Here is a 17,263-nt window from a genome sequence, read left to right on the forward strand (position 1 = left end):
CCCCCCCTCCACTTGGTGCCTTAGTCCCAGGTTTACACTGCCTGAATGGAGACTGATGTGCTATCCCATTAAATTACATTTTTTAGTGATATGGAATTCCCTTTGACATGTATTTATTTGTAAAACTTAATTTTTTAAAAGCTAGAGAATTGATTTAAAATATATAATCAAAACTTTCTCATGTCGGTTTGAAAAGAAAATATTAACAAAGTATACATTGACCCCCCCCCCCCCCCAAACCATTATAGTTTCCCTTTAGAAACAATCTGCTGTGAAAGTAATCATCTATGGTTTTTGGGACTGTCTCTTTTTTGCTTGTTTTAATTTTGGTGTCTGTTTCCCCCCCCCACCCCCTCTTTTCCTTTTGTCACCCCCCTTTCCAATCCACTGTCTTTCTGTTCCCTCATTCACCTTCACTCTATGATCTCTCCTTCTTCAGTTTCTCTTTCCTGTTTCTATGGATGATTCTGAGAGTCCGGCCAGTATCTTGGCCTCGGTGAGAGCGCAGGAAGCACAGTTTGAGTTGCTGTCTCGTGCTCTGGAAGAAGAGAGGAGACACGTCACTGCTCAGCTGGACCGGGTGTGGGTGACCCCCCAGGAGGTCACTTCCACTCAAGCCAATGGCACCCTCACCCGTCGCCAGCAGGTAATTAACACTGCTAGTGTATAATTTTTTTTGTAATATATATATATATAAATGTTTATTTTGTTAATTGGAGGATGCAGCTTTTGAGCATGTGTTTGCACCATTTTGCACATTGTGTTTAGGGCAGTTAATTCATTGCCATGTGCCTGCAAAAGGGATGCACGTTTTTGCATTGTGGATACACGTTATGTTTATCACCACTTAAACACGAAAACAAGATAGCCCAGGGGTGGCTCCTGCTTGTAGACAACTAGGTTATTAGCCTGGTATCTAGTAGTTAGAATATAGAGTCTTGAACATGGAAATTTTTCTTTTTCTTGCCCCGTCTGAATTTGGTTGCGACTGCATGGTTTACAAATAGACAGCCCTTTGGAGTTTTTACCCTAAGGGGGCACATGTGACTGGCTAAAATGCGCCGTTTTTCACAGTATCTTCCTCAAGGCCTGTACCACCTCTGCTCCAAATGGTGTTGGTCTGCAGTACCATGGCAGACAGCTATAGCTGCTAGTATTCGTTGTTTAAGGTGCAATGAATATCTCCTTACTGTCCTCCTGCTCTTTGACCCATTTTCCCCTAATTCTATTTTAATATATGGGAGGTAATGTATTGATGGTATAAAGGCCTTAGAGTTCTCCTCAATATGGGCTTACCTGCTGGGGTCAGGGTCATTGTGCTTTCGGGGCACCAACCACTTTAAAGCTGAACTCCAACTTTCTTTTCACTAGAACTGAATGGAATGATCAGTGCTAGGGTTGTCCCGATACCACTTTTTTAGGGCCGAGTACAAGTACCGATACTTTTTTTTCAAGTACTCGCCGATACCGAATACCGATACTTTTTTTTAAATGTGTCCCCAAATGCAGCCATGTCCCCCCCCCCCATATATGCAGCCATGTCTCCCCCCCCCCCCATATATGCAGCCATGTCCCCCCCCCCCCCCATATATGCAGCCATGCCCCCCCCCCCCATATATGCAGCCATGTCCCCCCCCCCCCATATATGCAGCCATGTCCCCCCCCCCCATATATGCAGCCATGTCCCCCTCCCCCCATATGCAGCCATGTCCCCCTTACCTGCATGCTGCCGCTGCTTGGTTAATACGGGCGGGGAACATTACAGCTTTCATTTGAATAGCTGTAGTGTTTCGCGCAGCGCTGCGTATAGACACTCCCCCTTGCTTGGGATTGGACAGATCACCCGAGCAAGGGGGAGTGTTTATACACGGCGGGAAACACTACAGCTATTCAAATGAAAGCTGTAATGTTCCCCGCCTGTATTAACCAAGCGGCAGCGGGGATGCGGCGTAGCGGCGGCGGGGGGGGAAGTATCGGATCTGGCATCGGGGGCTTCTGCGGGAGTACAAGTACTCCTGCAAATACTCGGAATCGGTCCCGATACCGATACTAGTATCGGTATCGGGACAACCCTAATCAGTGCCAGCATAGATCATACCTCTGTACCATGTTGCTCTGTTTGCAGATCCTCTGGTATTCTTGGTTTAGTTGTGGCTTTGTACCATGTTGACAGTCTGTATAGTTTGGTGTAGACCAAGACCCTTCCATAACAACTTTCTGCTCCATCTCTAGCCTAAAACGCACCCCACTGTAGTCTTTGAGACTGTGCAAATTATGTAATTTGCTTCACAGCTCTGATGGTGGGTGGGATTAAATACAGCCTAATTGGCATTCAGTCCTGCTCAGTCATAACTACAGGAAGAGTCTAAAGCTCCCAAGTCCCACCTTACAGATCACAGCATTATTGAATATCAAATAGGAAATGCCTTTATACACAGCCTGTTCTGAAAGCTAGCTGTGCCGCTGCTGGGCAGGATTGAATGGATCACAATTATAATACATTCCTGCCCAGGTAAATATGCTGACCCATGTGAACATAGAGACCCTGCCCTCCCGGAGCATAGTTCTCTGTGAACTGGTTCATTTACATATGAACAAAGCGCCTTCCTGATAACCTTCCTCTGTAGTCTTGCAGTAAGCTCTTTGTTTGGCATGCTGCAAGAGCGGCATGACACACCTACACCTGATTTGCAGACTGATCTGCATTTGGATCACTCTTCAGAGAGCATTTGACAGGCGTTGAAAAGGAGTTGTATCACTTCAGACGACTTTTCTGTAAATGGACAATTGCAGGTTTTAAAATGAGTTGCGCTATATGAAAGTCTCCTTACCTGCTTGCCTTTCCTGTATTCTTTTCACTTCCCAAGTCACCCGCGCATGTGCCTTATTTCCTATTTTTCCAGGCAAGCAGAGACCCTGACGGAAAAATGCAGGGTCTATGCCGGGGCTGCATCATTTCCGAGTGTCGACATCACGTGAGACTCGATTACGTCCTCTGCAATGTGAAGAGGATTGTGGACATTGAGCACCTTGATCTATTACTGTGCATGCGTGGGATTAGGGACTAATAGGGGTGGCTAATATCGATGATGAGCGTTTAGAATGTAAAGGAAAAAAACAGTAAGAACGATTTTTGGGCATACTCTTGGTGCCCATTTGATTGAAAATCGATATTTACATTAGAATGCCATTTGAACCCACCCTTATCAACTCCCAGAACTGTTATAAGTGACTCCCATAGCCTGCCCTAAATCCTATAGAAGCTTAAAGGATCATGGGACATGTAGTATCAGGACTGGTAAAGGAAGGAAATAGGAGGTCGGAGAACTTTGAAATTCAGCCAGGAGAAGGAGTGGCATCCGATACAAAAACCTGCTTTATATAGCTAAAGTAGGCAAGTTTCACACAAACTGACAATAAGGTTGCGATTCATTTACATGCACAATGCATCAGTTGTTTTGGGGAGGAAAAGCTGGAGTACTTTAAGACACAAGTATACCAGGTAGTGTGGCTGACTGGTCCCCCCCCTTAGTGGGGTTACTGCTGGAGGTAATTTGAAGATTTGTGTGCCTACTCCTTTAAAACATGTAGGAAAGAGTACATTCTTGCCTCGGCTTTAAAAAGCCAAGGATTCATGTTGCAAACCTGGGCATATCTTTTCAGTCCCTAAGGTGTTGGTAAGGTTGAATAAAGACAACAGTTCAACCAGTATAAAAAAACAAAACGAAACACACTTTAGGGAAATCCCCCCCTCTGTGGAAAAAAAAGAAGGGTCAAGCTTTGTCCCTTCTTTTTTTTCATTTTGTTACTGTATAAAAAAAAAAAAAAAAAAAGATCCTGTTCCCTTTTTAATCACTTGCCAACCAGCCACTGTCATATTGCGACAGGTCGGCTCGTTCCCCCAAATCACTGTACCGCTATGTCGGCTCTTTTTTAAGAGCTATAGCGGGTGGAGTGCGCGCCGCTGCACGGTGGTGGAGCTGATAAACGTGGCTGCTGGCCGCGATCTCCACCGCTCACCCGCGATCACTCCACGGAGAGCCAGAATGGGGATCTGTCAATGTAAACAAACAGATCCCCGTTCTGATAGGGAAGTACAGAGTGATCATCTGTTCCTCGTGATTAGGAACAGCGATATCTCTGTACTCCGTCATTATTCTCCCAGGGAGAACATTTGATTCCCCCCCCCCACGTTTTAACCCCTTCCCTGCCAGTGTCATTTATATAGTAATCGGTGCATTTTTATAGCACTGTTCGCTGTAAAAAAATTCACTAGTGTCAAGTGTCCGACTAAATCGCTGTTCACCGTCATTACTAAAAAAAAAAAAATGCCATAAATATATCCCCTCCGTTTTTTTACCAAAAGAATACATATTGGCCTAAACTGATGACTTTTTTTATTTTTAGTTATTTATTTTTGGATATTATAGCAAAATGTAAAAAGTTATTATATTTTTTTTCAAAATGATGTTTTTTTGTTGTTGTTTTTTTGTTTATATCGCAAAAAATAAAATCCGCAGAAGTGATTAAATGACATCAATAGAAAGCTATATTTGTGGATAAAAAGGACCTAAATTTTGTTTGGGTACAGCGTTGCACGCTGTGCAATTGTGGCCTGGTCATTAAGGGGGGAAATCTTTTGGGGCTGAAGTGGTTAAAGCATAAATAACAGCATGGTGCTTGTGCTGCGTAAATACCCCACTATATCCCCTGAAATTCCTGGCTGATCCTGACAGTTTCTGCCCTCCCCCTGTAAACTGACTATGGTCTATTAGGGCTGCTGAGCTCTGACTCCCTGCCTGTCGGCTTGTAACAGTGCCCTCCCCTCCTGCTGCTATCATAACTTTATCATTTTATGGCAATCCCCTATGTTAAATAATGCAATATCTCCAGAGTATGTGCTTTATTTAAAAAAAGCCCCTGTATTCCTTATTTCCAAGCGGCGCTCACGTGACTGGTCTCCTCCTTCGGCAAGGAATTCTTTGCTCCTCCCGCTGTAGCTGTCAGATCGGGAAAGGGAACGGCAGGTGGTCGAGTGAGCAGCGCTGTGAAATAAGGTACACTGCATTTTTTAATAAAGCACATACTCTGGAGACATTGCATTATTTAACACAGGGAAATGCCAGAAAATTATAAAGGGGGTTTTGCTCCCTCCTGTCCAGTTCAAGGTCGGTGGACAACTTCAAGTGTTTGCAAACTATTGGCTAGCTCATGTATCAAACAATGAAGTGGTATCCTCGGGGAGTAACGTCACGTACCAGGCACTTCCTCTGCAGAGGGGTTCCACCTTTAACTTGTGCTTGTCTCTTCAAAGGTTGTGGGACTTGCATTAGGCAATCAAGGGACTCCTGGCCACATAAAGTTTTCAGGGGTTTTCCTAAAACCTCTTTATGGAAGGGGAATTCATCCAGGTCATGAAGTTGGTAAAAATCCAAAAGTTGAAGATAGTCGAACCCTTCAGTAGTGGTATTCCAACTTCAGGGAAACTTCCTGGCATATGTAGAGAGCAGAGATTCATACCTTCATGTACCCATTTACCAGGAGCACCAGAAGTCCTTGCGCTGGGAGAGAAGCAACTAACAATTTGCAACTTTTGCGTTTTGGCTAACCATGGCTCCTCGAGTGTTTACCGAAACATTGGTGCCAGTGGAGTGCCAGTGGAGTTCCAGCCTTTTCGAGTGTTTTTATTAAAAGTGTAGCTGCTGACTTTTAATAAACACACTCGCCTGTCTCACAATCCAGCGATGCGGCTGCCCGAAGCCTCGGTTCCCTCCCGCGCCTCTTACTGGCATTACTAGTGTGGGCACCCAGATGTGACAGCTTGTGGCTTTACAGCCAAGTGCGCACAGCCTGAGGCACGCTGTGCATGTCCTTAATGGCCGGGAAATCTTCTGGGACCTGTGACGTGTCCCAGAATCATTCTGGTAGGGAGGGGGAGAGGAAAGCTTCTGCTTGAGTTGCCTAGGCGGCCCGACCGAAAGTGGGAGCAGGTACGTGTCAAACCGTTATCAACAACTGGCCTCTCTCTAGTGCATAGAATGATACGTTCACCTTTTCGGCAGAATTTCAGTTTTCATGATAGAAGCGTTTTCTTGATTTATTTTTATTTTTTTCTCGCTTACCTTATCCACAGGGGGTTTAATATCTTGTCAGTTGTATTTTTGAAAGGATTTTCAGATTCCATCATTTGCTCAGCTGTCACTTCCTGCTAGGTCATCTCCCAGAAGCTTTTGCTTGTTGCATTACAGAAGAGGGTGTGATAGGGTGTATTCACCACTCTGGACCACATCTCCCTCATTACAATATCGCCTTCCATTCGCTTTCTCTAAAATCCGATTGTACAATCTTCTTTAGATCTCCCATCAGCTCTGTAGTACAAGGGCCTGTCTGATTTGATACAAATTGAATGGATTGTTCAGGTGTGTCCTCTTATTCCAAAGTTCTAGTAAATCTAAAGGCAATTGTACCATCAGATTGCATGGTATAAGGACATCTTTATACAAGTACAAAGGAGGGAGTGAACAGAGACACTCGGTTGTCAGGCCTTGTTCACATCTCCCCTTAGTGAAAACTCACATTCCTGCATACATTTGTTTTGGATGTTTGAAGTGTTTTAAGTTGTCGCACATGGGACAGTCCATTCACTTGAATTGGCTTCCCAACATGCAAGCCTCGCCCCAGAGAAGCTCCAAAACTTTTTTTTGTTTTTATAGCGGAGGACGGTGCATTACCACGTTTTTTGATGCGTTTGCACTTGGGGAGCCTTTAACGTGTAATGACAACACAAGCATCAATTTCACTTTCAGGCCCCACTCAAACCTAGTGCAGTGCTAGCACGTGTTGTTTGGCTTGTTTATCCAGTGACACACATAGAGCAGCCCATTGACTTCAATGGGCTGTGCTACACCTGGCAAAGTAGCTTAACACAAGGTTCGACAAGCTACGGGCGCCAGGTCGCAATTGCGACTAGAATTAGCGACCTGGGGCAGCACAACTGGGGTATCCTGTGTCTCCGTGCGCCCCCGCTGCGCCGGCCGGTAATTGAGGTCACAGCTTTGCTGCCTTCTGCAGGCCTATGCTTCTTTCTGTGATCTGCTAATAGAGCTTCCCCTGTCTGTTTTCACTGCCATCTCCTTCCCTCTAATTAGAACCCCCAAACATATATATTTTTTTATTCTAACACCCTAGAGAATAAAATGGCGGTCGTTGCAATACTTTCTGTCGCACCGTATTTGCGCAGCGGTCTTACAAGCGCACTTTTTTGGGAAAAAATACACTTTTAAAAAAAAAAAAATAAGACACCAGTAAAGTTAGCCCAATTTTTTGTATATTGTAAAAGATAATGTTACGCTGAGTAAATTGATACCCAAAATTTCACACTTCAAAATTGCGTCCGCTCGTGGAATGGCGACAAACTTTTACCCTTTAAAATCTCCATAGGCGACGTTTAAAAAATTCTACAGGTTGCATGTTTTGAGTAACAGAGGAGGGCTAAAATTATTGCTCTCGCTCTACCAATCGCAGCAATACCTCGCATGTGTGGTTTGAACACTGCTTTTATATGCGGGTGCTACTCGCATATGCGTTCGCTTCTGCGTGCGAGCTTGGCGGGACGGGGCGCATTCCTGACTCCTAACTTTTTTAGCTGGCTCCTAGATTCCAAGCAAATTTGTCAAGCCCTGGTTTAACAGACATTTTGGCAAAGTGCGATTTGCTAATTTTTTACTGTATTTGTCACCTGTGTTTTCATGTGTCAAAGTGTTTTTGCTTCTGTGTTTGGTGTGCTGTTAACAATTCATTACACAGAAAGCGCAACCAGGTAATTTTGGGTGCATAAATTTGGCAATACACTATACAAACTGTACAATCTCCTTTTTAGATTACCAACACGATATAATGGGACACACCATCTATCCAATCAGGCAGGCGTTTGCAATACATCAAGGGTGTACTGTTGGCTGCATGCACCCTGAACCCGTCTGAAGGGGCCCTGGGGAAGCCGGCAAATGCATGCGTGGGGATAAGCCGGGGGTACTGTAAAAGCGTAGTTGGTTTGCTAATGAGGTCAGCTGTTAAACTCCTTCCTGTGTCGTACTGGTTCCTCTGTCTCTATACAAGGGAGTATCTAAAGTGTTCTAAGAAATACAGCAAGGACTAATGAATGGCTTTGTACTCCAAATCAAAGAAGGCTTGTATTTTTCTGCAACCAGGTACATTATTGGTACATGGGGGTGGAAAAAAGGTGAACTTGGCCTTTTAGGCTTGGTTCACACTGCTGCGCTGTGAATTTGTTCCGTTTTTTTTGTCCTGTGAGGTGGGAATTTACCGCTATTTTACTGCGAATTTCAGGAGTTGGACATGGCTGCAAATGATCTAGCCAATGGAACTTCCTGTGTACTTCCTGGTTTTTGTGGAGAGTAGTGTGGTAGAATTCGCACATATGTGAACCATCAATGCGATTCCACAACGATTTACATTGATGTCTATGGAGACTAAATTCGCAAGACCCCTTTTTTTTTTTTTTATCGCATTCGTAGAGGAATCGCAATGCATGTATGTGAACGACCGTTATTGAAAACAATGAAGGTTTTTCTTTTACCTTCATGCATTCTATGCACTGAAAAACCACTGCAGAGAGCAGGCAGGTATAACCTGATTGTTTAATAAAAACAAAGGCCTTTAATCTCACTTTAAGCTGGTCAAACGGCTGCTGGTTTTGTTGCCACTTGTCCACACTTTCATTCATGAGCATGAGAGAGATGAGCATGTTTGTGCTTCTATAAGACCACCATTCATGCTGTGGGATTCTAACCTGGTACGAATGGTTCCGCAAAAAGCGCCCTTCAAAAGCAACCAAGAGATACTGCTGCTGACATTGCCACAGAAAGTGACGTTTTTGTAGTTTCCATATCTTCGGCACGCCTTATAGCAGAACTGGTGGCCTCATCCTACAATCCATGTTTGATGTTGCATAAGGATAAAGCTGCAATCAGGACTCTCCTTTTTGACAAAAGTGGTGTCTGCCTTCCACTTGAATGAAGACATACTGACATCGCTCACTGTTCCCTAATCCAGTATACCCTAAGGAAGTGACTTTACCTGAATCCCACAGTTGGGTTTCTAAAACGGGCTGCATGTTCTTGGTTGCAGAGTGAGGGTCTAGCAGCATTGATGACTACAGTCTCTTGCTTCATCCAGCGAACTATTGTACTAGTGTGCGCCATCAAGCACCAGGAACCACCATTACTGGTAATGACTTGCTCAACCAGGGCAGTAAGTGCATTCTGGGCTTTTCATCATCGGGCATCAGTATTACAGATTTATAAAACCTGGCTGTCCTGTTTATACATTCACCAAACTTTATAAGGTGGATGTGGCAGCATCAGTTGATGCCAGTTGTGGGTGTAAAGTTTTTACATGAGGCTGTTTTGTGGGCCCATTTACACTGCCACAGTAAGTCCCCATTCACACTTATACGACTTGTCCCACGATTTTGGACTGCAAAATCATCAGACAAGTCATTCTCCATGATTTTCAATGACTTTCATTCATATTGGCACGACTTTAAGTAGTGCCGACTTCAAAGTAGTTCCTGCACTACTTTGGTCCAACTTTACATGCGAGTTGATGTCCATAGACCTCAATGTTAAACCCTCAAGTAGCATGCAAATCGTACCTGAAAAATAGACACGATTTTAGTACGACTTTGTAAGCACAAGCAGCTTTTTGACCCTTGTCCCACCCAATCCTTTCAGCATAGTAGCCCCTCCCAAGCACATTTTTCTAGCACACATTCACTTCCTGGTTATTCCTTTAGGAACAATGTGCTCCAAACAGTCCAAAAAAAGATGTCCTTGTCCTCCGCTTCTCCCCCTCTTCTTTCTCATGTACTGCAGCAGCAGCAGCAATGACAACTGCTGTGGCAATATATTGAGTAGCAAACATTTTCTGTCACAACCAGGAAGCAAACAGGAACTGGAAACAACTATGGCAGAAAAAGAAATTACCTCACACCATGTATGTTTTCATTGGTTAATGCCAAAGTTGTGGCAAAGTCTACAAAGTAGTACTGATCCAAAATCGTGGTGAAATCGTGGCAAAGTCGCACGACTTTGAAGTCGTACAAGTATGAAAGGGGCCTCAACACATTTAGCGTATGGGCTAGGGTTGTCAACACTTGCTCCAATTGTTGCACCTGTTGCTCAAGTTTGGCACATAAACTGTGCGTGTTGCGTTTAACTCCACTAACCTGGCCTATAAACATTCCCTGCAGGACCGCTTTAAAAGCATCCCAGCTTTCTAATAAACTTGGTCTTGATTCACTAGCCAAAAATTCTGTAATTGTGGAGCATGTGAGGGAAAGAGGTTTGCTTTTGAGCTTTTTTTTTTTTTACTTTTTTCCTGCCTGGAAACTCCCCTTTTGTTAGCCAATTTGTCCATGAACACTATGGATTTTTCAGGAGTTTACAGGCAGAACAAAAAACGCCCCCACCAAACTCACTTTTTGAGAGGAGCTTTCGAGCAGAAAAGACATGCAAGTGCGCAAAAAAGCTCAAAAGTACAAAAATGAGCTGAAGTGAGCGTTTGTGAAAAAAAATAAAATAATAATTGTGCTTGAAGAAGCTCAATTAAAACATGCAAAAGAGCACAAAAAACACAAGCTTCCTCAAGCTGAAATAAAAGCTCAAATTCCTGTAAAAGTACATTTGTTATTAAAATAAAAATAAAAATCTGTTTATTTTTTGAGCTGCAGTGTGCAAGGAGCCAAAGCAGCTCAAAGAAAACAAAGCTGCTTCTACAGGCATTTGAGCTTTTATTTCAGCTTTTTTTTTTTTTGGTGCTCTTTTGCATGTTTTAATTGAGCTTCTTTCCTGCCACCGCACCGCGCAAGTGTGAAAGCCCTCGGGCTTTCACATTGGAGTGAGAGGAGAGGTGCTTTTTGGCGCTATAGCCAACGCTGTATCCTGGCCTAGGCCAACAAGGCCTAGGGCAGCACTTTGCAGGGGGGCAGCACGGAAAGAGTCCCCGCCGGCTTGCGCTACACTGTTGGTGTAACTCAAGCTGCTTCTAATTTTGACTGTCCTATCAGCCTGGACCAAAAACCTTCCTCACTGTGCTGTTTTCTGCTGCACTATTGGCATGGTTATATCTTCTTAAGCCTCGTACACGCGACCGATTTTTCCCGGCAGAAAACTGCCAGGAGAGCATTTGGCAGGGAAAACTGGACGTGTGTATGCTTCCTCGCAGTTTTCCCATCAGGAAAACAGCCGGGAAAATGGAGAACATTCTCTCTAATTTCCCGTCGGGATTCCCGGCGTTTTTTTTTTTTTTCCTCGCCAGAATTACTACTTGCCTATGGGAAACACTGCGAGGCAGTGGCGATGTGTTCCCGGCCAAAGCTCCATGACCGGTTTCCTGCCGGGTTCTCGGCTTTCCCCAGGGTTTGCTCGGCTGACTTTTTACCGCCGAGAAAACAGAGCGTGTGTACAGGGCTTTAGTCCTCTCCATAAAATGATCATAAATTTCTGCTTAAAGTAGAACTATAGGCAACACTTACTTTATCCAAAAGGAATAATAAAAAAAGGGAAAGTTATAGCCCGTGTCAGGTAATTTTTTACCATCCCCGTCCCATTGCAGAGATTTCCCCTCACTTTCTGCCCCTTAGCCAAACAGGAAGTGAGAGGAAATCTATGCATATTAACCACTTCCCTACCGGCCCATAGTAAAATGACGTCCACAAAGAACCTCTGCCGTTCAGAGTGGACGTCATATGACGTCCTGGGCTTTGTGGGGGGGATATCTGAATGATGCCTGCAGCTAGAGGCATCATTCAGATATCATTCTCTTGTGCCGGTGATTCTGCACAACGTAAGAATGATCATAGCGGCAGTTCCGCCACTAGATCGTTCTTGCAGGCGGCGGGAGGGGACACCCCCCCCCCTCCCGCCGCCATCCGGTGCTTCTCCGGGCTCTCCCGTGCCATCGGGGGCCCGGAGAACGAATCGTCCGGCGCTCGCAGGAAGCATAGAGATGACTGGTGACCAGATGGTCACCAGTCATCTCTATGACCGTCGGAGGACCCGGGCGCGATGTGATGACGTCACGCCCGGGTCCCCGTAAGTAAACAAAGCCGCGATTGCGGCTGCTAAGCAACGGTAAACATGAGATCTGTGAATTTTTTTTCACCGATCTCATGCTTTCAGGTCTGGAGGAGAGATGTGGGGTCTTATTGACCCCGCATCTCTCCATAAAGAGTACCTGTCACACACATTCCTATTACAAGGGATGTTTACATTCCTTGTAATAGGAATAAAAGTGATAATAAAAAAAAAAAAAAAAGTGTAAAAAAAGAAATAAATATGTAAAAAAAAAAAAAAAAAAAAAGAAATAAAAATTATTTTTTAACGCCCCTGTCCCCAGTAGCTTGCGCGCAGAAGCGAACGCACACGCAAGTCCCGCCGAAATATGTAAACGCCGTTTTAACCACATATGTGAGGTATCGCCGTGTGCGCTAGAGTGCCAGCAAAAATTCTAGCACTAGATCTCCTCTGTAAATCTAAACTGGTAACCTGTAAAAAAAATTCAAAGCGTTGCCTATGGAGATTTTTAAGTACCGAAGTTTGGCGCCATTCCATGAGTGTGCGCAATTTTAAAGCGTGACATGTTGGGTATCTATTTACTCGGTGTAACATAATCTTTCATATTTTACAAAAAAATTGGCCTAACTTTACTGTTTTGTTATTTTTTTAATTCATGAAACAATTTTTTCCCAAAAACAAGGTGTTTGAAAAATTATTGCGCAAATACCGTGCAGAATAAAAGGTTTCAATGACCGTCGTTTTATTCCCTAGGGTGTCTGCTAAAAAAACATATATAATGTTTGGGGGTTCTGCGTAATTTTCTAGCAAAAAAATGATGATTTGTACATGTAAGAGAGAAGTGCCAGAATAGGCCCGGTATGGATGTGTGTATAACTGCCCTGTATGGAAGAGGTTAAGGGAATCCATCACCCCCCCCCCCCCCCCCCAGGGCATAAAAACTGGTTTCCCCACTCAAAAAATTCAAGGTGGGCCTTAAACAGAAAGGGGAGTGGCGTTCACAGGGAGGGGTGGGTAACATTCAAATTAGGGGGTGCACGAGTTTAGTAAGGCCTAGGGCAGCACAAAACCTAAATACACTACTGGCTATAGCACCTGTAAAGCACCTTACTGTGAAAGTAGCCTAACTGACCCAATGGATAATTGCTTAACTAGTTAACCAGTTCCGCCCCGGAAGGATTTTTACCCCCTTCCTGACCAGAGCACTTTTTACAATTTGGCACTGCGCTGCTTTAACTGCTAATTGGCGTGGTCAAGCAATGCTGTACCCAAACAAAATGTGCGTCTTTTTTTTTTTTTTTTTTTTTTTTTCACAGATAAAGCTTTCTTTTGATGGTATTTGATTGCCTTTGCGATTTTTTTTTTTTTTTTTTTTTTTTATATAAATGGAAAAAGACAGAACATTTTGAAAAAATATGATGTTCTACTTTTTGTTTATAAAAAAAAAAAAATCCAATAAACGAAATTTTAATCATACGTTTAGGGCAAAATGTATTCAGCCACATGTCTTTAGTAAAAAAAAAATTCAATACGCGTGTATTGTTTTGCGCAAAAGTTATAACATCTACAAACTAGGGTACGTTTCTGGAATTTACGCAGCTTTTAGTTGACTGCCTATCTCATTTCTTGAGGTGCTAAAATGGCAGGGCAGTACAAACCCAAACCCCCCCCAATGACCCCATTTTTGAAAGTAGACACCCCAAGGAAATTGGAGCGGTATGGTGGTTCCAATTATTTATTTATTAATTTTTTTTATTTTTTGTGTGCGTGTGATTTAAAAACTTACAAAAAAATAAAATATTACCCACAGTTGTCAATAAATGATATATTGCTCACACGTGACATAGTTGTATGTGGAATTGCACCCCAAAATACATTCTGCTGCTTCTGAGCATGGGGATACCACGTGTGTGTGACTTTTTGGGAACCTAGCCGCGTACAGGACCCCGAAAACCAGCACAACCCCACCCACCCAAATGACCCTATTTTGGAAAGTAGACAAGATATTTTCTGAGAGGCATGTTGAGTATTTTGCAAATCTCGCTTTTTGTCACAAAGTTTTGAAAAAAGATAAAAATGCATTTCTTATCTTTTCTTCATTTTCCAAAAAAAATAGAGCTTCAAAATACTTACGATGCCTCTTGGGGTGTCTACTTTCTTAAATGGGGTCATTTGGGGGGGGGGGGGGGGGGTTTGTACCATCTGGACATTTCAGGGCCTCCATAACTGTGATAGGTAGTGAGGAGTAAAATCACAATTTTACACCTTTATCCCCATACTCGGGAGAAGCGGCAGAATTTATTTTTGGGTGTAATTCCACACATGCCCATGGCATGTTTGAACAATATATTAGGGACAACTTTGTGTAAAAAAAAAAAAAAAAGTGTTTAATTTTCTCGAAACTTGTGGCAAAATATAAAATATTCCATGGACTCAAAATGCCTTTCAGCAGCTAGCGTGTGTAATAATTGTCCATGTACAAGTGGGTACCCCTTTCTGCATAAGAGTGACACCAAGTCGCACACAATCTTACCAGCACTCCCCATGTAGTCTGGGCAGTTCTCCGGCTCTATATAACTATTTTCCCTGTATAGCCTGTTGCCCTCTCATAGAGCTTATACATCTTGACCCCGTCTCTGGCACGCTTGCTGGGAAGATACTGTTTGAAAGACAAGTGGGCAGAAAACTTAATCTGGGACTTGTCAACGCAGACAACTTAATCAGGAGTAAAGAAGGCTGCTAACAGTTGGTTGAAGTACAAGGGGCCGAATTTTGTAGAGCCGAACGTGTCCAGGGTCACCCCGAGGATAACAGAGTTCAATGCCATTGAAGTGCATGAACCGCAAGATCTGCTCGTATCATTCCCTGGCCATGGAGGCAGAGAACACGGGCATATGATGAATTGGGTCAGTGGACCAATTTGACTACAGCCCACTCTTTAATTAGGCCCAGAAAGGTCTTAAATTCGGAAACTGTAATAGGGTTTCATTCTCTGGCAAGGGTCAAATAGGGATTAGCGGCGATGAATTGACCAGCATACAAATTGATTTGGTCCACAATGGATGTATAGAGATCTTCTGTGAAAAATGGCGAATAAAAATCAAGCGATGTAAAATCAACTTTTTCCACCTGAATTCCGGTTTGGTCAGTGAATGGCAGAAGTGGTGGGCTCCCAATTCGGATTGGCAAATGCAGCAGGAAGGGCACTATGGGCTCGATGGGCCTGTCTTTTTTTTGTCTTCTTGGTGGCTGCGGGACACTAGTTGTGCTAGCCACCGCACCAGCTTGAACTGCAGTTATGGGACTCTCCACGTGATACTGCAGTGCTGGTTTGACTACAACCAGTATGTACTAGGCCACTGGTGCTTGCCTCTAAACCAGAAGGATGAGCGGCACTAGTACTGGCTCTCTGCTTCATACGAGAGCCCTGTGGTTCTTGCACCTCAACAGCAGAAGAACGGGGTTGAGTATGCCTGATCTTGGCAGGGACCACTACTCCGTTGTCAGAGCTTATCTGTCCGGGTGCCGCTGCTCTCTACTGGATCGTATTCTGAGCCTAAATCTGACAGATGGGTGACTTCCTCTTCACTATTTGTCATGCTCAGAAACGTGTAGGTCTCTTCACTAGTGTACCTTCCATTGGAAACGTTTGCCTCCTAAGGCCCCTTTCACACTTGGGCGGGAGGCGAGGTGGCGGTATAGCGGCGCTATACCGTCGGATTTGCCGCGGGATTCGGCTGCTAGCGGTGCGGTTTTAACCCCCGCTAGCGGCCGATAAAGGGTTACAAAGGGTTAATACTGACTGTCAGTGACTGATTCAAATACTACCAAAAAAAATGTTGGCATTCGCAGGGATCAAGCCTGACTCTGCGAACGCTGCAGTTATGTGTTTAGTGTTTTGTAAGTGACGGTGATCGATTTGATGCTGCGCTTAGGTGGGCTGGCCAAAGGGGTTAAGTATCTGGGCTGATCCCGCTAATTCTGCGTTTTTGGAAACCCTAAATTACTGGGGACGATCTGTTAAGACACTATACTACTAAGGGAGGTGTATGGTGCGTGCTTGGGTGTTAGTGTTACTGGCACTAATCTGTCACTGCCTGGGGCGACGCAGACCCCGACTGATGCTAAGACCTAACTGATATAACCGCCGGGCGATCAGGGGGGTTTAACCTTTATTAGGTAATATACGGCGGGTGCCCTGACGCTATAAAAGATTAACTAAGCTTTGTCACCCATAACACTAATACGGTGATCATTGGCGATAAGGGGTTAACTAGGGGGGCAATCGCGGGTGTCAAAACCTTTTATGCATTATATGGAGTTACTTGACGCTATAAAAACCTGACGGTAAAATGAATCAACTAACTGGGTAACTAGCGTCACCAGTGAAACATATACGGCAGGGCTCGACAAATCCCGGGCGCCAGGTCGCCATGGCGACTAGAAATGGGGCCCTGGCGACTTGGCTTGGAAGGGGGGGCAAAAAAAAAAAAAAAAAAATTTTGAGCTGGGGCCATCTGGTGGTGAGCCGTTGGTATTACACGTTATTACCACCAGATGTGTGAGCTGGCGCCATCTGGTGGTGGCCGTTGGTATTACAAGTTAAGCATTACAAGTTAAACAGCAATTCTAATGTCATTTTTCACTATTTTCACTGCCATCTTCTTCCCTCTAATTAGAACCCCCAAACATTATATATATTTTTTATCCTAACACCCTAGAGAATAAAATGGCAAACGTTGCAATACTTTCTGTCATGCCGTATTTGCGCAGCGGTCTTACAAGCGCACTTTTTTGGTGAAAAAATTACACTTTTTTTAATTAAAAAATAAGACAATAGTAAAGTTATCTCCATTTTTTTTTTTTAATATTATGAAAGATAATGTTACGCCGAGTAAATTGATACCCAACATGTCACGCTTCAAAATTGCGTCCGCTCGTGGAATGCAGACAAACTTTTACCCTTTAAAATCTTCATAGGCGACGTTTAAAAAAAATCTACAGGTTGCATGTTTTGAGTTACAGAGGAGGTCTAGGGCTAGAATTATTGCTCTCGCTCTACCAATCGCGGCGATACCTCACGTGTGTGGTTTGAACACCGTTTACATATGGGGGCACTGGTCACGTATGTGTTCGCTTTCTACGCGCAAGCTCGTCGGGACGGG

At 44.0% G+C, this 17,263-nt stretch overlaps 1 protein-coding gene across 4 annotated transcripts in view; it reads left to right on the forward strand.

Moving 5' to 3' along the window:
- LOC120909128 (catenin delta-1-like) overlaps nucleotides 1-17,263 on the forward strand; it is a 144,520-nt gene that overhangs the window by 18,320 nt on the left and 108,937 nt on the right. For all 4 annotated transcript variants that reach the window (XM_040320795.1, XM_040320792.1, XM_040320793.1 and 1 more), the window contains exon 2: nucleotides 440-646. In XM_040320795.1, the coding sequence (XP_040176729.1) occupies nucleotides 458-646 (189 nt within the window). In that variant the 5' untranslated portion in view covers nucleotides 440-457. The remainder of the gene's footprint in view (nucleotides 1-439; nucleotides 647-17,263) is intronic.

The sequence above is a fragment of the Rana temporaria genome, chromosome 8, assembly GCF_905171775.1.
Source record: "Rana temporaria chromosome 8, aRanTem1.1, whole genome shotgun sequence".
NCBI classification, from domain to species: Eukaryota; Metazoa; Chordata; class Amphibia; order Anura; family Ranidae; genus Rana; species Rana temporaria.